General features: G+C 45.9%; 2 protein-coding genes across 2 annotated transcripts; both read right to left on the minus strand.

The window, feature by feature from the left end:
• Positions 1-1,604: 1,604 nt before the first annotated feature.
• LOC116335974 (zinc finger protein 37-like) lies at positions 1,605-9,732 on the minus strand. Its single transcript, XM_031759767.2, has 3 exons — positions 9,424-9,732; positions 5,936-6,535; positions 1,605-3,136 (listed from the first exon to the last, which is right to left on the minus strand). Exons 1-3 carry the CDS (start codon positions 9,593-9,595, stop codon positions 2,295-2,297), a joined length of 1,614 nt encoding a protein of 537 aa, XP_031615627.1. The 5' UTR covers positions 9,596-9,732; the 3' UTR covers positions 1,605-2,294.
• LOC116335983 (zinc finger protein 177-like) lies at positions 3,972-5,927 on the minus strand (the record flags this gene model as incomplete). Its single annotated transcript, XM_031759774.2, has 1 exon — positions 3,972-5,927. A coding segment is annotated over one exon (597 nt), but the record flags the coding sequence as incomplete, so codon positions are not given.
• Positions 9,733-16,166: the final 6,434 nt, after the last annotated feature.

Genomic DNA, 16,166 nt, shown 5'->3' on the forward strand with positions numbered 1-16,166 from the left:
GGACGGTGCACATGAAACTCCTCCTCGTGGTTACTGCAGTGTTACTGTTAAACTCTCATGGTTCTTGTTTTGATTCTCCTGTTCTCGTATTTCCTGCGTCCTTGTCTGTTTGTACCCGCTGTTGCCGTCCTGGGTCCCTCTTCCTGTTTTATTTTAGCGATTGCTTCTCCTCACATGCCTGCTCTGCTTTCCCTTCCTCTCTTTGTCTTCCCTCCTGTGTGATTGTCTGCAGCTGTGCTCGGTTCCCAGCTGCGTCTCATTGTGTAATCAGTCCCATGTGGTCTCGTTTTTGCTCCGTGTGCTTGTTTGTGCATTCCTCTCTGCTCTTCTCCTCCTGCCTCTTTCATTGGGTTTCAGTCTCCTGCTCCCTTAACAAATGTATTAACTACTCAGAGTTAGCATTTAATTTGGATCGTGATTGTTTTATTCTAATGCATTTGTTTGAAAATGTTATCACTGTCCAGACTTTATTACAAGGCTCAAACTGTGTTTTGTGACTCCTGATTCAGGCCGGTGCATTTTTATAGCAGCATATTGTCTCTTTTACTGTGTTAGATAAATTTGGATGAATAGTTCCCCAAAAAACAAATTCCCTCCTCTGTCTCAACCTCGATGGAAAACATTAAGGTGAAGCAAAGATCTGAGTCTGTTTTGATGCAGTGTGCCTAATGTTGTGTCGGTGGATGTCGTTCATGTGGGTCCACTGTAATGAAACTACAACATCCAGAGGACCAGACGAGATCCCTCCATCCTCTAAGCCGGGGGTCCTCAATCTCAGTCTACGAGGGCCGGTGTCCCCGCAGGTTTTAATGTCCTTGATCCATCACAGCTGATTTAAATGGATAAATGACCTTCTCAACATGTCTTGAAGTTCTCCAGAGGCCTGGTAATGAGCTAATCATGTGATTCAGGTGTGTTGACCCAGGGTGAGATCTAAAACCTGCAGGGACACCGGCCCTCGTGGACTGAGATTGGGGACCCCTGCTCTAAGCCCACCTGTGTGCTGTTACAGGCTGGATCAGTTTACTGGTGGCAGTTCAGCCATGCAGGGCGTGTTTCTGGGCTTATCTTAGAAATGTGTCATCATGAACTTTGTGAACAGTTGCTTCATCCAGGCTGTATTAATACATCAAGATTATTCAGATTTATTTAACATTAAAAACAGCCCATAAAGAGAAATCGGATGTTTCTCACATTCTGGTTAATTGCACTTCCTGTCCACTCATCTCCTGCTGCAGAGACCCAGCATAACCTCAGGACAGACTTCAGCCTTTCTGACTGAAGCCATGATGAGTCTGACTGACGGTGAACCCTAAACCACCACTGATACTTTCATATAGCTCAATCTTAATTTGTTAAGATTATGAGCTATTAAATCGCACAACACAACTTTACAAGAAGCAGATTTTATTGATATCACAATATGATGATCATATTTCAGCTGAGGGTTTATCACAGCCTGTAAGGGTCAAACAAATCAGAATAAAATGGAAAACACACGATTAACATTTTCATGATCTGAGCCACGTCGCTCGGTTTGATCGCTCGTTTCCCTAAAGCAGGGGTGTCGAACTCATTTAGGGCACAGGTGGGGGCCTCCAGGCCTCGAGGGCCGGTGTCCTGCAGGTTTTAGATATCACCCTCGGTCAGGGTTAGTTAGGGCTAGGTTGATTAGTTACCAGGCCTCTGGAGAGCTTCAAGACATGTTGAGGAGCTAATTTAGCCATTTAACTCAGCTGTGTTGGATGAAGGACACCGGCCCTCGAGGCCTGGAGGCCCCCACCTGTGCCCTAAATGATCTTCTGCTAAAGGAGGTAGTGAAGGAAGCACTGTGTGACCTTTCCTTAGTATCCAGACAATTCAGCCACCTCTGCTGCTGCAGAAGAAACTTCAATGGCACTTAATGCACAACACGTCTGTATCACCACGCCGTTTCTGGGGCCGTCCTTCCACAGGGAGCATTTTCATACTTCAGATATTCTGATCACACCTTCATGCAGACTCTGACCTTTTGCTTACAGCTCAGATATCCTTACCTTCATGCGGCTGCAGACGCGAGCAAACATTATCCAGACAGAGGAAGATGAAGTTTGTACCTAAGTTGTTGTAATATGTCAGTAACGCCTCTAAAGCCTAAAATGATTCAAAATGCACAGGAAGACAAAATGTGTCCAAACAGTCCACATGTAACAGAGGTAGACAGATATGACGTTACACAGAATACATGGTGATGTGTTTTACTTGTACAAAGATTAAAACGTTTTCAGTTTCAGTCCTGAACACTTCGGGACTTCTCACTTGTGCCTCTTTTTGTGGAAATTCATCGTCGAGGCGTCCCGAAATCTTTTCCCGCATATGTCGCAGGGAACGGGCTTCTCGGCGGCGTGAGTCCTCGTGTGGCGCAACAAGTCGTTACTTTGGCAGAAACTTTTGCCGCATATTTTACAGGAGTGAGGTCTCTCGCCTGTGTGGATCCTCATGTGAGAGGCCAAATTATCCTTCCGACCGAACCGCCTTCCGCAGAAGCCGCAGATAAACGGCCTCTCGCCCGTGTGGGTCCTCATGTGCAGGATCACGCTGTCCTTCCGAGTGAAACCTTTCCCGCACACGTTACATGAGAACGGCTTCTCGCCAGTGTGAGCCCTCATGTGGATCTCCAGATTAAAGCGTTTACGAAAGTGTTTCCCGCATATTTCGCAGGGATACGGCTTCTCGTCCGGGTCGATTATGTCTTGTTGCATCATCAGAGGTTCGTTCCTAAAGCCTTGCATGTAAACAGGACCGCTAAATATCAGGGCGTTGTCCACGTTGTTGTACATCGCTTGCACAGCCGATCCAGATTCCACGTGGTTGCCTCGGTCCTGACATCGGCTCTCGGCCACAGGAGAGCTGTGAGAGGGGAGCTGCTCCCGCTCCGGTTCTGGGTCGCTGTCGTCACTTTCCCCATACGTAACAGTCACCATGATAGTGTCGCTGTCCTCGTCCAGAACGAGCAGCTCTCCCTCCTGGCTGATGCTGAGCTCCTCCTCCTCCTCTTTGATCCGTCGAGCCGCTGGTTCCTCCTGGTTCAGGCTGGAGTCCCTCTCCTGGTTCATGAGAACCTCCTCATCCTTGGAGAGGTGTCGCGGTCCGAGGTCTGGAGGGACAAAATGACACGAATGTGATGACAGAAAAACAGCGGAGAAAATATATTTAACTTATTATTAGAGCTCTGTGGGGTAACGCATCACTCTGAGATTATGTGCAAACGATCAAATGAGAAAACAATAGCTCAGTATTCAGGGAGCAGCTTCTGTCTTGATAATTCGGTGGAGAAACGGGCTTTAGGGCGACACCGCTGCCTGCACTCAGCTTTGTGTTTGCGCAACAAGACTGACATCACGTCTCCGCCTGCTTGTTCAGTCTGAGGTCCAGAAGCTGCTTCAGCTTCCACCAGGAAACAAAGTGACTGTAAAATCAGCTCGTCCATCTCTCCAGTGACGTGTAACATCCAGGCATCCACGAGGAGGATTTTCAAAGTTTATTTGGCCAGCTGACGTCTAAAGATGATCTGTTAGGATAAACTTTGTTATGACCACAGACATAAACAAGGACCCGAAGTGGGAGTGGAGAGGAACACGGGGGTGCTGGAGATGAGATCAGACTGGGGAAAATCTTCCACTCCTGATGCGGCTGCTGGAGCAGGAATTCCAGCGGACCTCGAGGCCACTCAGCCGGGGGAAGCGGCTCTCTGCCCACGCTCTATAAACTGTGGAGACGGAGCGCTCCTGACGTCAGCTGGAGAGGAAGGAATACTTGGAGGATCTCCTGAATCCCACTTTCAAGTTTTTCTTCTACTCCTCAGGAGCAGACTGCAGGGACTCTGAAATGAACCTGTCTGCATGACTGCCGACAGAAATCAAACCTCATGAAAGACAGTGCTGCTCCAAACTGGCTGCTCGTGGGTTAAAAAACACCAGTGACCGCAGGGATTATATCTGCATGTTTATTCTCTGGAAGAGTGGCACACACAGTAACAGAACACCGGCAGAAAGAGCATGTGGGACTGAGCGCCCTTACAGAGTAGAAATGAAAGAACAGGCTCAATCATCAGTGAGTTAACAAAATGTTCTCGCCGTCCGGTTCACATGTACGCGTGTCATCATCAGGTCAGGAGCTCGTTCTCACGCTGCTCGCATACTGCAATCCTCCATAAAAGCACAGAAGTACAGAGAAGATAACAACGCAACACGACAACTGTGAAAGCAGCAGAAGAGTGAACAGACGCACAGCCCGGCTCGGCTGATTTCACAACGACGTTAAACCCAGACACATGTCAGAAATGAGCCCGCGCTCTGTTTTTATGCAGTTTAAAATAGAGACATGAATATTAAAGTTAAAAACTCAGTTTTTGCGTTTACGTGTGGACGAGGAAAACTGAGATTTAGTCACGCAGCGTGAAAGGTGTGCGCCTTTTTTCTTTGTTCTCATGAGATGGATGTGCTGTTAGTCGTACTATCTGCAGTATTTACACGTTTCCAGTGTGATGTTGAGGATTAATGTCTGTCCACACGTACGGCTCATTTCTGCGTCCATGCGCCATCTTTGTTTACTCGATCCCTCCCGGGCTTCTAGACTTCTGATTGGCCAACATTTCTACACGGTTAGGATTTCGCATGTTCTTGACACCGGTTGACTTCCTTTTTTGTGTTTACATGTGGACGAAGATCTCAAACGTGCACATGTGGATGGGATTTTTTTTTTTTTTTTTTTTTTGTTAACTGAAAATGGAAAATCTCCATTTACAAAAATACTCGTGTCCATGTGGACGTAGCCTGAGAATCGCCGCTTTTAAAAAGTTCTTCCTAATACCTGTACTGATGTTCAGTCTTGCCTCTGACACCCTTCATACAACAATAACAGGCAGCCAATCAAAAGAAAGTCAGCTTAAAGGGGGGCAGGACGATTGCGGACGCTGCATCACAGACGCTGTCAGGTAAACCTTATTTTGAGTAGAGAATCATGCAAAGCGACTGTTGAGACTGAGATTAAAAACATGGAGCTGAGCAGAATGAACAGGGAACGCACTCTGCCGTTAGCGCACCATCTCTGAATACTCGAGTTTAAGAGTTGAGAGGTGGGGACTCGGGTCAGCGCCGGACACTTTCCTAAATACTAGAATAAAAGCGATACTTTGAAAGCTACAAATGCAGTGCTGTTCTTCAGCCTAACATGGGCCAAGCCAGGTTTTATGGCTCCGCCCTGCACAGTGCCGGTTGCCGAGCTTGTCTGAACGCTCTGCTTATAACCTGAGAGGTGGGCGTTTTCCTCTCCAGCCCCCCGCAGAGGTTTCAGGACGACTTCTCGTCTGCGTGAGTCCTCATGTGGCGCAACAAGTGACTGCTCTGAGTAAAGTTCTTCTCACAAATTTTACAAGAGTAGCGCTTCTCGCCCGTGTGCGTCCTCATGTGGATCAGCAGCGTCCCGCTCTGACAGAAACGCTTCCCGCACGCTTTGCAGGAATACAGCTTCTCGCCTGTGTGCGTCCTCATGTGGACGGTCAGGCTGCCCCTCTGAGTGAAGCTCTTCCCGCAGGTTTTGCAGGAATGCGGCCTCTCGCCTGTGTGGATTCTCGTGTGGCTTTTCAGATTTGACGTGCAGATGAATCTCTTCCCGCACGTTTTACACCCATACGGCTTCTCGCCCGTGTGGATTCTCATGTGGACCAACAGACTGTCGCTACACCTGAACTTTTTCCCACATATTTTGCAGGAGTACGGCTTCTCGCCCGTGTGAGTCCTTTCGTGATATTTCAGTAAGTAAATCTGATAGAACCTCTTCCCGCAGGTGCTGCACGCGAACGGCTTCTCGCCCGTGTGGATCCTGACGTGTCTTTTTATTTGGGACTTGTCCTTAAAAACTTTCTCACAAACGTAACATTGCAAAGGCTTTTTACCTGCGTCTGTATTACCCTGACTCTCTGACATGGGTGCGCGCTCTGCACTGTCACTGTGACTTCTGCTTTTAGCGAGTCTCTTCGTTGGCTTTGGCTCTGCGTCTGCACCGGATCCCGAGGCTACGTTCGTGCTCTCTTCCTGATCACGGCTCTCGGCTGCAGGCGGGTTGTGAGACAGGAGCTGCTCGCTGATTGGCTCGGTTTCACTGTCACTTTCCCCGTAGGTAAGAGTCACCATTAAGGTATCGTCCTCGTCCTTCAATATAAGGTGCTCTGCCTCGTAGCCGGTGGAGAGCTCCTCCTGCTCCTCTTTAATCTGCGGCGGCGCTGCTTCCGCCCGGCTGGCGTAGAGTTCTTCCACTTCCTCTTTAACCTGTAGAGGCTCCTGCTCCAGACTGGAGTTCCCCTCCTGCTCAGGAAGAACCTGTTCCTTATTACAGTCATGTTGCTGAGGAGGATCCTGCTTCAGGCTGGAGTTCTCCTGTTCAGAAGGAGCCTCGTCCTTATTACGATCATGTTGTGACTCCTGCTCCAGGCTGGAGAGCTTCTCCTGGTCTGTAGGGAGTTTCTCCCTGGTGGAGTCATGGTGCTGTGGGAGGTCTGGAGGGACAGAGAGAGAAAAGAAAGGTTACCGGTGCGATGACAGAGAAACATCTGCTCATACTCACAACTGGAATTTAACGATCAGATAATCGGCTTCATGTGTGTCGTTAGCAAAGCTCAGAGTACAAAATAGTTTTAGCCGCCCGTCCCAGTTTTTGACCCACACACTTTACCTCCTATCAGGTGTGTTTTACCCTTTTAAACTTTCTTGATCAATAATTCTGTTTGAGATTATTTGTTCTTTTCTGAGAGAGTCCCAGGAGCACAACAACCACACAGCAGCAGCAACAGTAAACAGAGGAAACCCCACAGTTCTGCAAAACCGGTTTCAGGGACTCGAGTGTGGGCCATCAGAGACTGTAGTTAAAAGACGTCAGCTTGAGCAGTGTAGCTTTATAAATGAGTAACGGTTCATACACAGAACAGGGCGAGTAAGAAATGTGTCAGTGTGACGATACACAGGATATTTCTGCACATCGATGGCTGAACTGTAGTTTATGACTGGAAAAAGTCAGACAGCATTAACGTTTCATGCACAAACTTCAGTTCTGAATGTAAGTCTGCGATCAAGTTGAAATCCCAGGCATTTGTTACTGCAGGCAGTAAATGTTGTTTTCTGCGTTTAAACGAGTCTGTGAACGCATCACCAGCAGACCGAAGAGGAGTGGAGGTCTGGGCCAGAAAGGCTCAAAGATATTTAAAATTATTGGGTCACCAAAAAGGCAACAATTAAAGTACTGATAAGGAGTAATTATAGGATTCATGTACAAATAAAGATGGATGTGTCTGTCTCTGTGAGATCCGACTGTGACTGAGCTGAGTGTGAAACCATCAGCAGGGTTCAAATTTCAGGGATCTCAGACTTTTCAACCACAGACGTCTTGTGAGTGACGTGGATCAGTGTAAATACTGGAATAGAAAAGGTGTAAAACCAGGTATCAGTGTGGTCTGCATGTCACTGATGTTCTTCCTCAGCTGATTAACATGTGTCAGTCAGGGATGTACTGACTGAGTGGTGTTTTTAAAGAAACTGGTACCGCTTTGATTCTTCATTTAGCTTTACTTCCTCTTATCTGGGCTCACAGAGTTGCTCAATAATAAAAACAGGAAGGTGACCGTGAGCAGAGCAGCTACTGTTAACACAGTTGAGCCCGTTTCCTCATTTGGCTTCTCAGTAATCTCCAGACACACTGATTCTCCGGCCTCTCCATTCAACACTTTCATTTACTGCAATTTCATCATCCACGACACATTAATGACGACATGTGTTTGAAGATGGTCACAGGTCGCAGAGTAACGCCTTCATTCACCGCCTTCAAATGTGATTCTTTGCTCTCTTGCTGCTATTTATAGGCGCTAGTCTGTCTTCAAGCAGGAAGTGGAAAATAAACAAACTCCCTGGTGTCTCTCTTTGTCTCCTTCCTCTTTCCTGAGCTGCAGCTGCACTCTCCTCTCTGAGCCACCAAACAATCAGCAATCAGCGCTACAGCGGGTGGATCGCACTATTAATCATGCACGACATCAAACCCCCGTCGCAGCTGCAGGAACCAACAACACGAGCGACTCTTCAAACAGAAGGATTCTTGGATGCAGCCCTAACGCTTTGATTATGTGTTTGTTTGCATTTTCATGGACATCTGTACAAAACCATATGATGTACGAGCAAAACTGCTCCGTTCCATCTGCACTGTTACAGATGTGCCTTCTAAGTGCTTACTTCCATTACTGACATCACTTTGGCCACATGAAGCCCCCCACAGTCCCCTGTGACAATCCCACAGGTGAGGCTCTACTGAGAAAGACACAGGAGTGTTTCATAGATGTATATTTGAAAAATGAGAGCAGAGACTGTCACAGATTTTGGATACGTTATGAACAGAAATGTGGTCTTTCTAAAACAGTCGGTTTGGTTTTGGTACACGGTGTCATAACTGGGGAATATCACACAGGCTGGAAGAAAATGTTTTCATATTCAGGCTTTAATAAGTGTGAAAACTGTTTAAAAGAATATTTTGCGCCTTGTGTATAAAAGCTACTATTTTTTGCTTCTCTCTTATTCACACGTGGTCACCACAGCAGGAAGCTCCACATGTCTGATTTACAGACTTTACACCGATTCCTGGTGCAACCCTGAGGGGATTCGGGTCTCATACCTGGGAGGACGTGTACATGTCTGTGTAGGTCATCCGGGTCATGGTAGTCACGGTGTGAAGCACATTTTCACACCTTGACTCATGTTACGACCCTCAGGACTATCTCACAGGGGACAACCCCCACTAAGGGTTACATGCCTCCATCGTTTGTTGTAGAACAAAAACTGGAGGGTTCATTGAGCCATAGAAGCAGATATTTACCCTGAACCCTGTGACGGACCGAGCTCAGGGCCGTTATAGATGCTGAAATCTATAACTCCCTCCAACCCTTCAAGGATGTTTGAGAGCACCAGTGACAGCAGGGACCTGACACTTTGCAGATAGTCAGAGGTCGAACTTTCACCTGGAATTGTCTTCAGGTAGGTCAGGTGAGAGGTATTTAATGACGTGACCCTCTCCCCCACCCTGGCCCCAGCACTCCTGCTTCCATCAATCACCCCGCGGAGGCGATCCGCAGAGCTGAACGCGGATCGCCACCTCTCTGTCCGCTGACAACGGCTCTTCGCCGGCCCAGCTGTGCGTGCTGCTGGGCCCACGGACTGTGTGCCGATCACAGCCATGTTAGTTCGGCTTCACTCGTTTCTTCCCGCAACAACCCAAACCCCGCAGGAAATACATGGCCCACTGTCCCGCAGCTCTCAGCTCGTGTTCAGCTCCTGGCTGAATAAATGTGCAGTGGAGCTCCGGTCAGGATCCTCCGTGAAGTGTTTTTCACGCTGAGCGTGGACTCACCTATTCTGTGGAGCTTTATCTGAGGCTTCCAGGTGATATCCAGCAGTCTGCGCTGACGGTCGATCACTTCCTCGTACTGGACGATCGTTTTTTCAAACTCCAGGAATATTTCTTCAGCAGCAGCAGTTAGTCGGCCGTTAATAAACTGTCTCAGGTCCCGAAGTAAGGTCATTATTACTGCACCTGCGGAAACACTGGCCTGAAACAGGGTAAGAAAGAAAACCCCACCGCCTTCCACCGCAGCCCTCAGAGGAGGTAAGCTAACAATAAACCATGAATGGTTTTCTTCTTCTCCTGCAGAGTTTACGGCAGACTAAACTCAGCGCAGGCGCACCGCTGCCTCCTGCAGGTCATTTGTAGACTTACACTGCGTGTGTCATCCTGCATCACAGACGCATTTGGGCGACTTGTTGCACTTCTGGCTCAGTTACGTTTGGCCTGAGTGAAAACTGCATTAGGCCAGTTTCTCCTGTCACCCAGTCTTAGTCTAGTTTCCACTGAACCGGCCCCCTCCGGCCACTGAGAACCTGCTTTCACTTCCCTCCCTCCACTCTTGAAGCACGAAAAGCTGCAGTTAACTGTAGTAATAACAGAGCATCCAGGTAGTCCTGCTGTATGACTTTCATACAGGCCATTTACCATTCTACGATTTTATGTGGATGTTAAGGAGCACTGATTGTCAAGTATTTGTGTCATGTTGTGTGATCACATGGTGTGTCCCATGCAGGCCAGGGATGCAGCTTAGTGCATCATTTATTAATGATCTGGGTGCACAGAGTGATAATACTCAGATGGTGCACTGTTCAAAAATGTGAGCCAGCTTAAACTCTGAGTTGAGTCCCTGAACTGTTCTCTGGCACTTTTTCTCAGTGACTCCATAAACTAATGATGTGCAAATCTGCTGGAGGCCAGGATGTAACCTCCAGCTGTGGAAGACGCTGCTTCTGATGAACGAGTCAGTGTCTCTGCCCTGAAAAGGTGGATAATGAGGGAACAACGAACTCATGAATGCTTTCCTAGATGGTGAGGATCATGTTCTTCAAAGGCTGAGCTCAGTTGTTGTGCGGATACAGTGGAAACCTGCCTGATATCAAATGCTTTCTAATCCCAGTCGATGTCACGTAGTCCTGTCTGTCTGAAAGATGGCTCACATCATTCTAGACATGCTTAGTTTATCAAAATCCTTTGAATTTAATCCAGATGTAATTGAATATATCCTCACATCATGAGCCATTTAATAACAAACAGTCTTTAACATTGTTATTGCACACATTTCCTGTTTCTCTGGGATCTCATCTGCAGATGTGGCTCCAGGGTACGCGATAGTGTGGGGGTTTACATATTTACCTAACATGTGAAAAATCCCTGGTTTGACCCCAAGAGCAGACACAAATTCCTTCAGGGACACATCAGGAAGGACATCTGGAGTAAAAAGTACCAAATCTAACATGTGGAGCTACCCGGTGTGAATAAAGGAGCAGCTGAACGCAGTTTCATCTACGCTGCATTCAGGCTTTGTGGTGACTCAAGAGACAATGACCAGAAAGTAACAGACTCCCATTATTAGATCTGAAAAACGGACTTTGAAAGGACAACAGGAATGTTTTAAAGTTTGTGCAACTTTTAAGCGTCCAAAATGTTCTGATGGGTGAAAAATAAAATTCAAATCTCCGCGAAGGTGATTTTATATTTGACTTTCATTCTTCACACCCGATAGTTTCTCCTGCTGCTTCTTAGTGTGAAACCCCGTAAACGTCCTAAAACTGGAGCTCGCACGTTTTCAGTGTTTATCTTTTTTATCACGTGGACGCTTCGTTTGTGTAGGCGGAACGAAAGGTAGACGCCGATGCGCTGTCGGAACCTCTCACCGTGACACACAGAGGAAGTAAACAGGAGTAGTTTTATTTCTGTTTGTCTGAGCGGAGACTGTGCTGCAGTAACGATGCCTTCAGTTCAGTATCTGAGAGAGTTTATCAACGAGCGACTAACTGCTGCTGCTGAACAAATATTCTTGGAGTTTGAAAAAACGATCGTCCAGTACGAGGAAGAGATCGACCGTCAGCGCAGACTGCTGGATATCACCTGGAAACCCCAAATCAAGCTGCACAGGACAGGTGAGTGTCCCTCTGAGGGAGGATCCTAATCACAGCTCTGCGGGACATTTATTCAGCTGCGAGCGAACAGGCCGTGGGTTTCCTGCACAGACAGTGTGAGCTGGTGTGGATCACAGGCTCTCTGAGCTCAGGTTTTACGCACTGATGGACGTAGAAGGTGTTTTTGAGGTCAGCCATGAAAGTAGAGCTCACGTTTACAACTGCAAACACAGAAAACATGTCAAAAGTCAACATCTTAGTGCAGTAAAAAAGAGGGAGACGGGAGGCTGAAGGGGGCGGCAGTAGATGAGTTTAAATAACTCGGGTCAACCATCGAAACGGGCAGGCAGGGTGGAGTGGGTGGGGAGTGTCAGGGGTGATCTGTGACAAAAGGACAGCAGCAAGAGTGAAAGGGAAGGTTTAGAGCTGTCAGTAAGACCTGCTGGGATGGATGTTTGGAGACGGTGGCTCTGACGCGAAGACAGGAAGATGAAGATGATCACATGTTCACTGGGAGCGAGCAGTGGTGACCAAACTTTCCCTACATGAGTGAAACTCTCGTGGAAGCAGCCACAAAGAGCCACAGATGCAGACTTTAAATTTCACTTCCCTGTGCTGGCTCGGTTCATTTCAGGATAGATCAGACGTTACTTCCAGCTTTTAGAGCTGCTAGATTTTAAAAGATCAGTTCCTTCTTGTAGTAAATCCTTTATGTTTTCCATGATAATCATCTTAATATTGACTGAGCAGCCCTGATTTCAAGCATGTAGATCAGCTGTGATTTTTTTTTCTTTTTGTGACATTATCGATTTTTGTCTCTCCAGACGTCCCACAGCAGCCTGTCTGTAAGGAGGAGGAGGAGGAGGAGGTTCTCCCTGAGCGGCAGCTCTGTGACCAGGAGAGGAGCTCCAGTCTGGACCAGGAGGAACCAGAACCTCCACAGATTAAAGAGGAACAGCAGCAGCTTTTACTGATGGAGGCAGATGCTGTCACAGTGAATTCTGTGTGTGGGGAAAGAGACAACCGTGGACCAGAACCGGACATTGGGCAGCTCCTCTCTCCCAGCTCTGCAGGGAAACCGGATCAGGAAGCGTGGAGATGTTTGGACTCGGGATGTGTGGACAGCTCTGCAGTGTTGGAGACTTGCTGTAAGTTCCTGTAATACTGACAAGATTCTGTGAAGTCTGTGCTTGTGGGAAAACTGCCAACATGTGTGGAATTCTGGGAGTTTTTCAAATTCGAAATAGTCCGAGGACAATAGCAGAGCAGGGCTGTGGAGATATGTTGCTCAATGTGTTTGTGTTTTTTCAGTGTTGCCCACACACTCGTGTCGCAGCACAGAGACACTGCTGCTGGTTACAGGACGGCTCATTTTGATGGAAAATTAACATTTCTGTCACAGCTTATTTACTCAGGAAGTTTTAAACTGTGAAAATCTTTCTAATTTCCTAATTTCAAAGTCAACGGGAAACTCAAATCTATCCAACGAGTCGCACGATTGGCTCGACTTGCACGACGTGCAGAGATTAGCTGCACAGCCCTGGATTGTGTGCAGACTGTTTTTCACACAAAACTAAAGAGTCTTTGTTACAAATAATTACATCTGAGGGTCATTAAAACTCTCTGTGTGTTCATGGAAGGATGTCGGGAGATGGAGTTGATACTGCTGTGTGAGACGCTGGACTGCAAAACCTGCGGCAGATGTTTCGGTCAGAAAAGCTACTTGTTGCGCCACATGAAGATCCACACGCGTGAGACCAAGCCAGCCTGAAACACCTGAGGGAGGGGGAGGGGCTTCAGGTATCAAGGTGATTTTCAAATCTGAGGTTTGACTGTTTTTAAACTTTGGACCGTTGGTGATGTCGCCCACCTCGATGGACGGGCGCTGGTCTTAAATAAGTCCTAAATAAAAATATATGTTTGACTGATACAACACATTTATAACATCAAAGTCACAGATTTGCTTCTTTGCACACCTTTACTAAAGTATATGTAGAGATTATTTATGTATTTATATCTGTATGTTTTATATGTAATTAAATTATTCAGTTCATATCTGTTTATATCGCAGCACTAAATCACAACAACCGTCACCTCGAGGCACTTTCTGTTGCAGGTAAACAGCTTCAGTATTAGATATATGTGTGCTGTTTGGGGGATCATTCTCAGGTGTGAGGGGCCAGATTTGGTCCGCAGGCTGTGAGGTTGACACATGAATCCTAAACCTAACAGGTCAAAGTAAATAAATATATCTGCTGCTGAGAGGTCGAGGCACAAGCCAGTGTGATGAACATTTACTGCAGCAGGTTTGAGCAAATAAAAACATGCCTTTATCATTTCGTCATCATCTGCTATCATCTTCCTGTCATTTCACATTGGAGCTGAATGTCAAATGGGTTTAAAGTGTCTGATATGCCAGTAAAAAGAAATCATATGTATGTGTACGCTGAATAAAAAGGCTTTTAAAAAGATGTTTCCAGTGTTTGGTCTCTCACATTTATTTAACTTGAAAGAGTTGAGCTGTGACATAAAAATAAAACGGTGGCGTCTTTGTTTAGGTTCAAACGTGAGGCTCACATTTAAGGACAAACTGATGAATGTCATCATTTTTCATAAGGATCAAAGTGAAAATGTTGCATCTACATGTTGATTCTCTGAGTTTTCCAGATAACTTACAAACTACATAATTATAATTATGAAACGTAAGAAGTGATGGAATCGTGCAAAAAACCGAAGCTTTCTGTTGACATAATGTTTGGTTGTGATGCAGGTTTGAGTCTGAACCCTGAAAAAATACAGTTTTCAGAGAGTTAAAATTAGAGGTAAAGATTTCACATCTGTTCAGCTCTTTAGGCAGAGGTTAAACAGCAGCTGCGGGGAAACAGGGTAATATTATTATTACATAATCCATAAATGTCTTTCACATGCTCCTCAGAGTGTCTCTCCTTCATGTTGCTCTGTCTCCTGATGATCACTTCCTGTCCTCATCTACACACCAATGTTCCCTCTAAGCTGCGCACGTGCGCAATTGCGCATTGCTGGCACGGTCTCTGCGCACAGAAAAAATCTAACCTGAATTGAAATTAAAATTAATACTTTAACAATTCTGTTTTGCAGTGTTAGTCAGTGAGTGACTGGCTGCTCCCATATTGTATTAGAACGATGCCACCTTATCCCATAATCCAGCCAATAATGCGATTCACATTCGTATATACGCAGCCAATCAGCGTCGTTGACAGGCTATGACAGCGTCCTTATGTGCCGACACCGGTGTTTTAGCTGGCAAAGCGGCGTGGCTGATGTGGAGTGAAGCCACGTTAATGACAACGTGTCCAACCATTGGAGATGTGAGCAGGACAGACGGAACAACTGACGGGAAAAGTGTGGACTTTATACCAGTTTTTAAATTGTGTTGATCGGCCACGTAAAACCAGAGTTATGATAAAAATATCTGCAATGTTTGGTTTTCTTCCTGAATACTGTCGTTGTTTATATTTACTGCGAAAAGAAACAGTAAAAACGGCGTTTTATAAGGAAAACGCTCGAAAGCCTGTGAGCAAAAACAAACTCCACCCTCTCCCTTTCCTATTCGTCCAAAAAAGTACCATGTCGACCAATCAAAAAATGATATGGCAACGTGGCATCTAGTTGTTAAGAAACGGGAGGAAGTTTTAGGAGTGACGGCGGTGTTCTGAGATGTGAGAGATTTGAGACGTTTAGCGCAAATCTTGTGTAGTTAGTGTGTAGTTAGTGTGTAGTGTAGTCAATAGTTTTGTTGTGTGTGTCAGAACAATGAGGCGACTGCTGAATGTTACAGGTGTTACAGCAGTGATACATCTGCTGTTGTCAGGCCTGCAGGTATCAGGCTGTTCTCCTTTATCTCATAGTGGACAGAAATTATTTTTTGGAGTGGCACAAATAATTTGTGTGGCATCAAATTTGATGCAGAACAGCTGATTGTTCTGTAAATAGTTTGAAATGTTTATTTAAAAATGTATTGGCTGCATTAAAAAAATAGCTGCAAAAATCTTTGTTGTTTGATAACTCAGTTACTTTTTTGAAGAAGTAACTATATAATTAATTACCCAACATTGGTCATTATATACTGTATTTTGCAGACAGACAGTTACAGACTCTCTCCCAGACCACAGACTCATAATACAAGTCAGAGCTTTATTTAAAAAGAAAAGAAAGTTGTGTTTTCAAAATTGGAGTTCAAGTTATTTTTCCTTCCAATAGTGTTAACATACTACACAGGTCATGAACAAGATGTTTTTACATTTTCATTGTAAGTGGGCTAAAGCAGTTAATTAAAAGTAGTCTAACATAAATGTAAATGCTGTAATTTGATTATTTTAATAAACCATGTAACTTGGATGGATTAGATGCTGGCGTGACCACAGTGCACACGTCTGATGTCGCTCACAGTGGTCCAAGGGACGCTCAGGGAGTTTGTGTGTTCGCTCAGACACATGAAAGATTAGAGGGAACATTGCTACACACTCGTACATTATTCTGCCCCCGGTGTTTTCATCTGTAGGAAACTTCGTTGAGTTTGAAATCATAACCGGCTGCGGGGATTTTCCACTTCTGGTGTCCCAGAAAAGTGAAGACCTTTAGTTTGTTTACAGTACCGTTTACCCAGACTCT

The sequence above is a fragment of the Oreochromis aureus genome, linkage group 18 (genome assembly GCF_013358895.1).
Source record: "Oreochromis aureus strain Israel breed Guangdong linkage group 18, ZZ_aureus, whole genome shotgun sequence".
NCBI classification, from domain to species: Eukaryota; Metazoa; Chordata; class Actinopteri; order Cichliformes; family Cichlidae; genus Oreochromis; species Oreochromis aureus.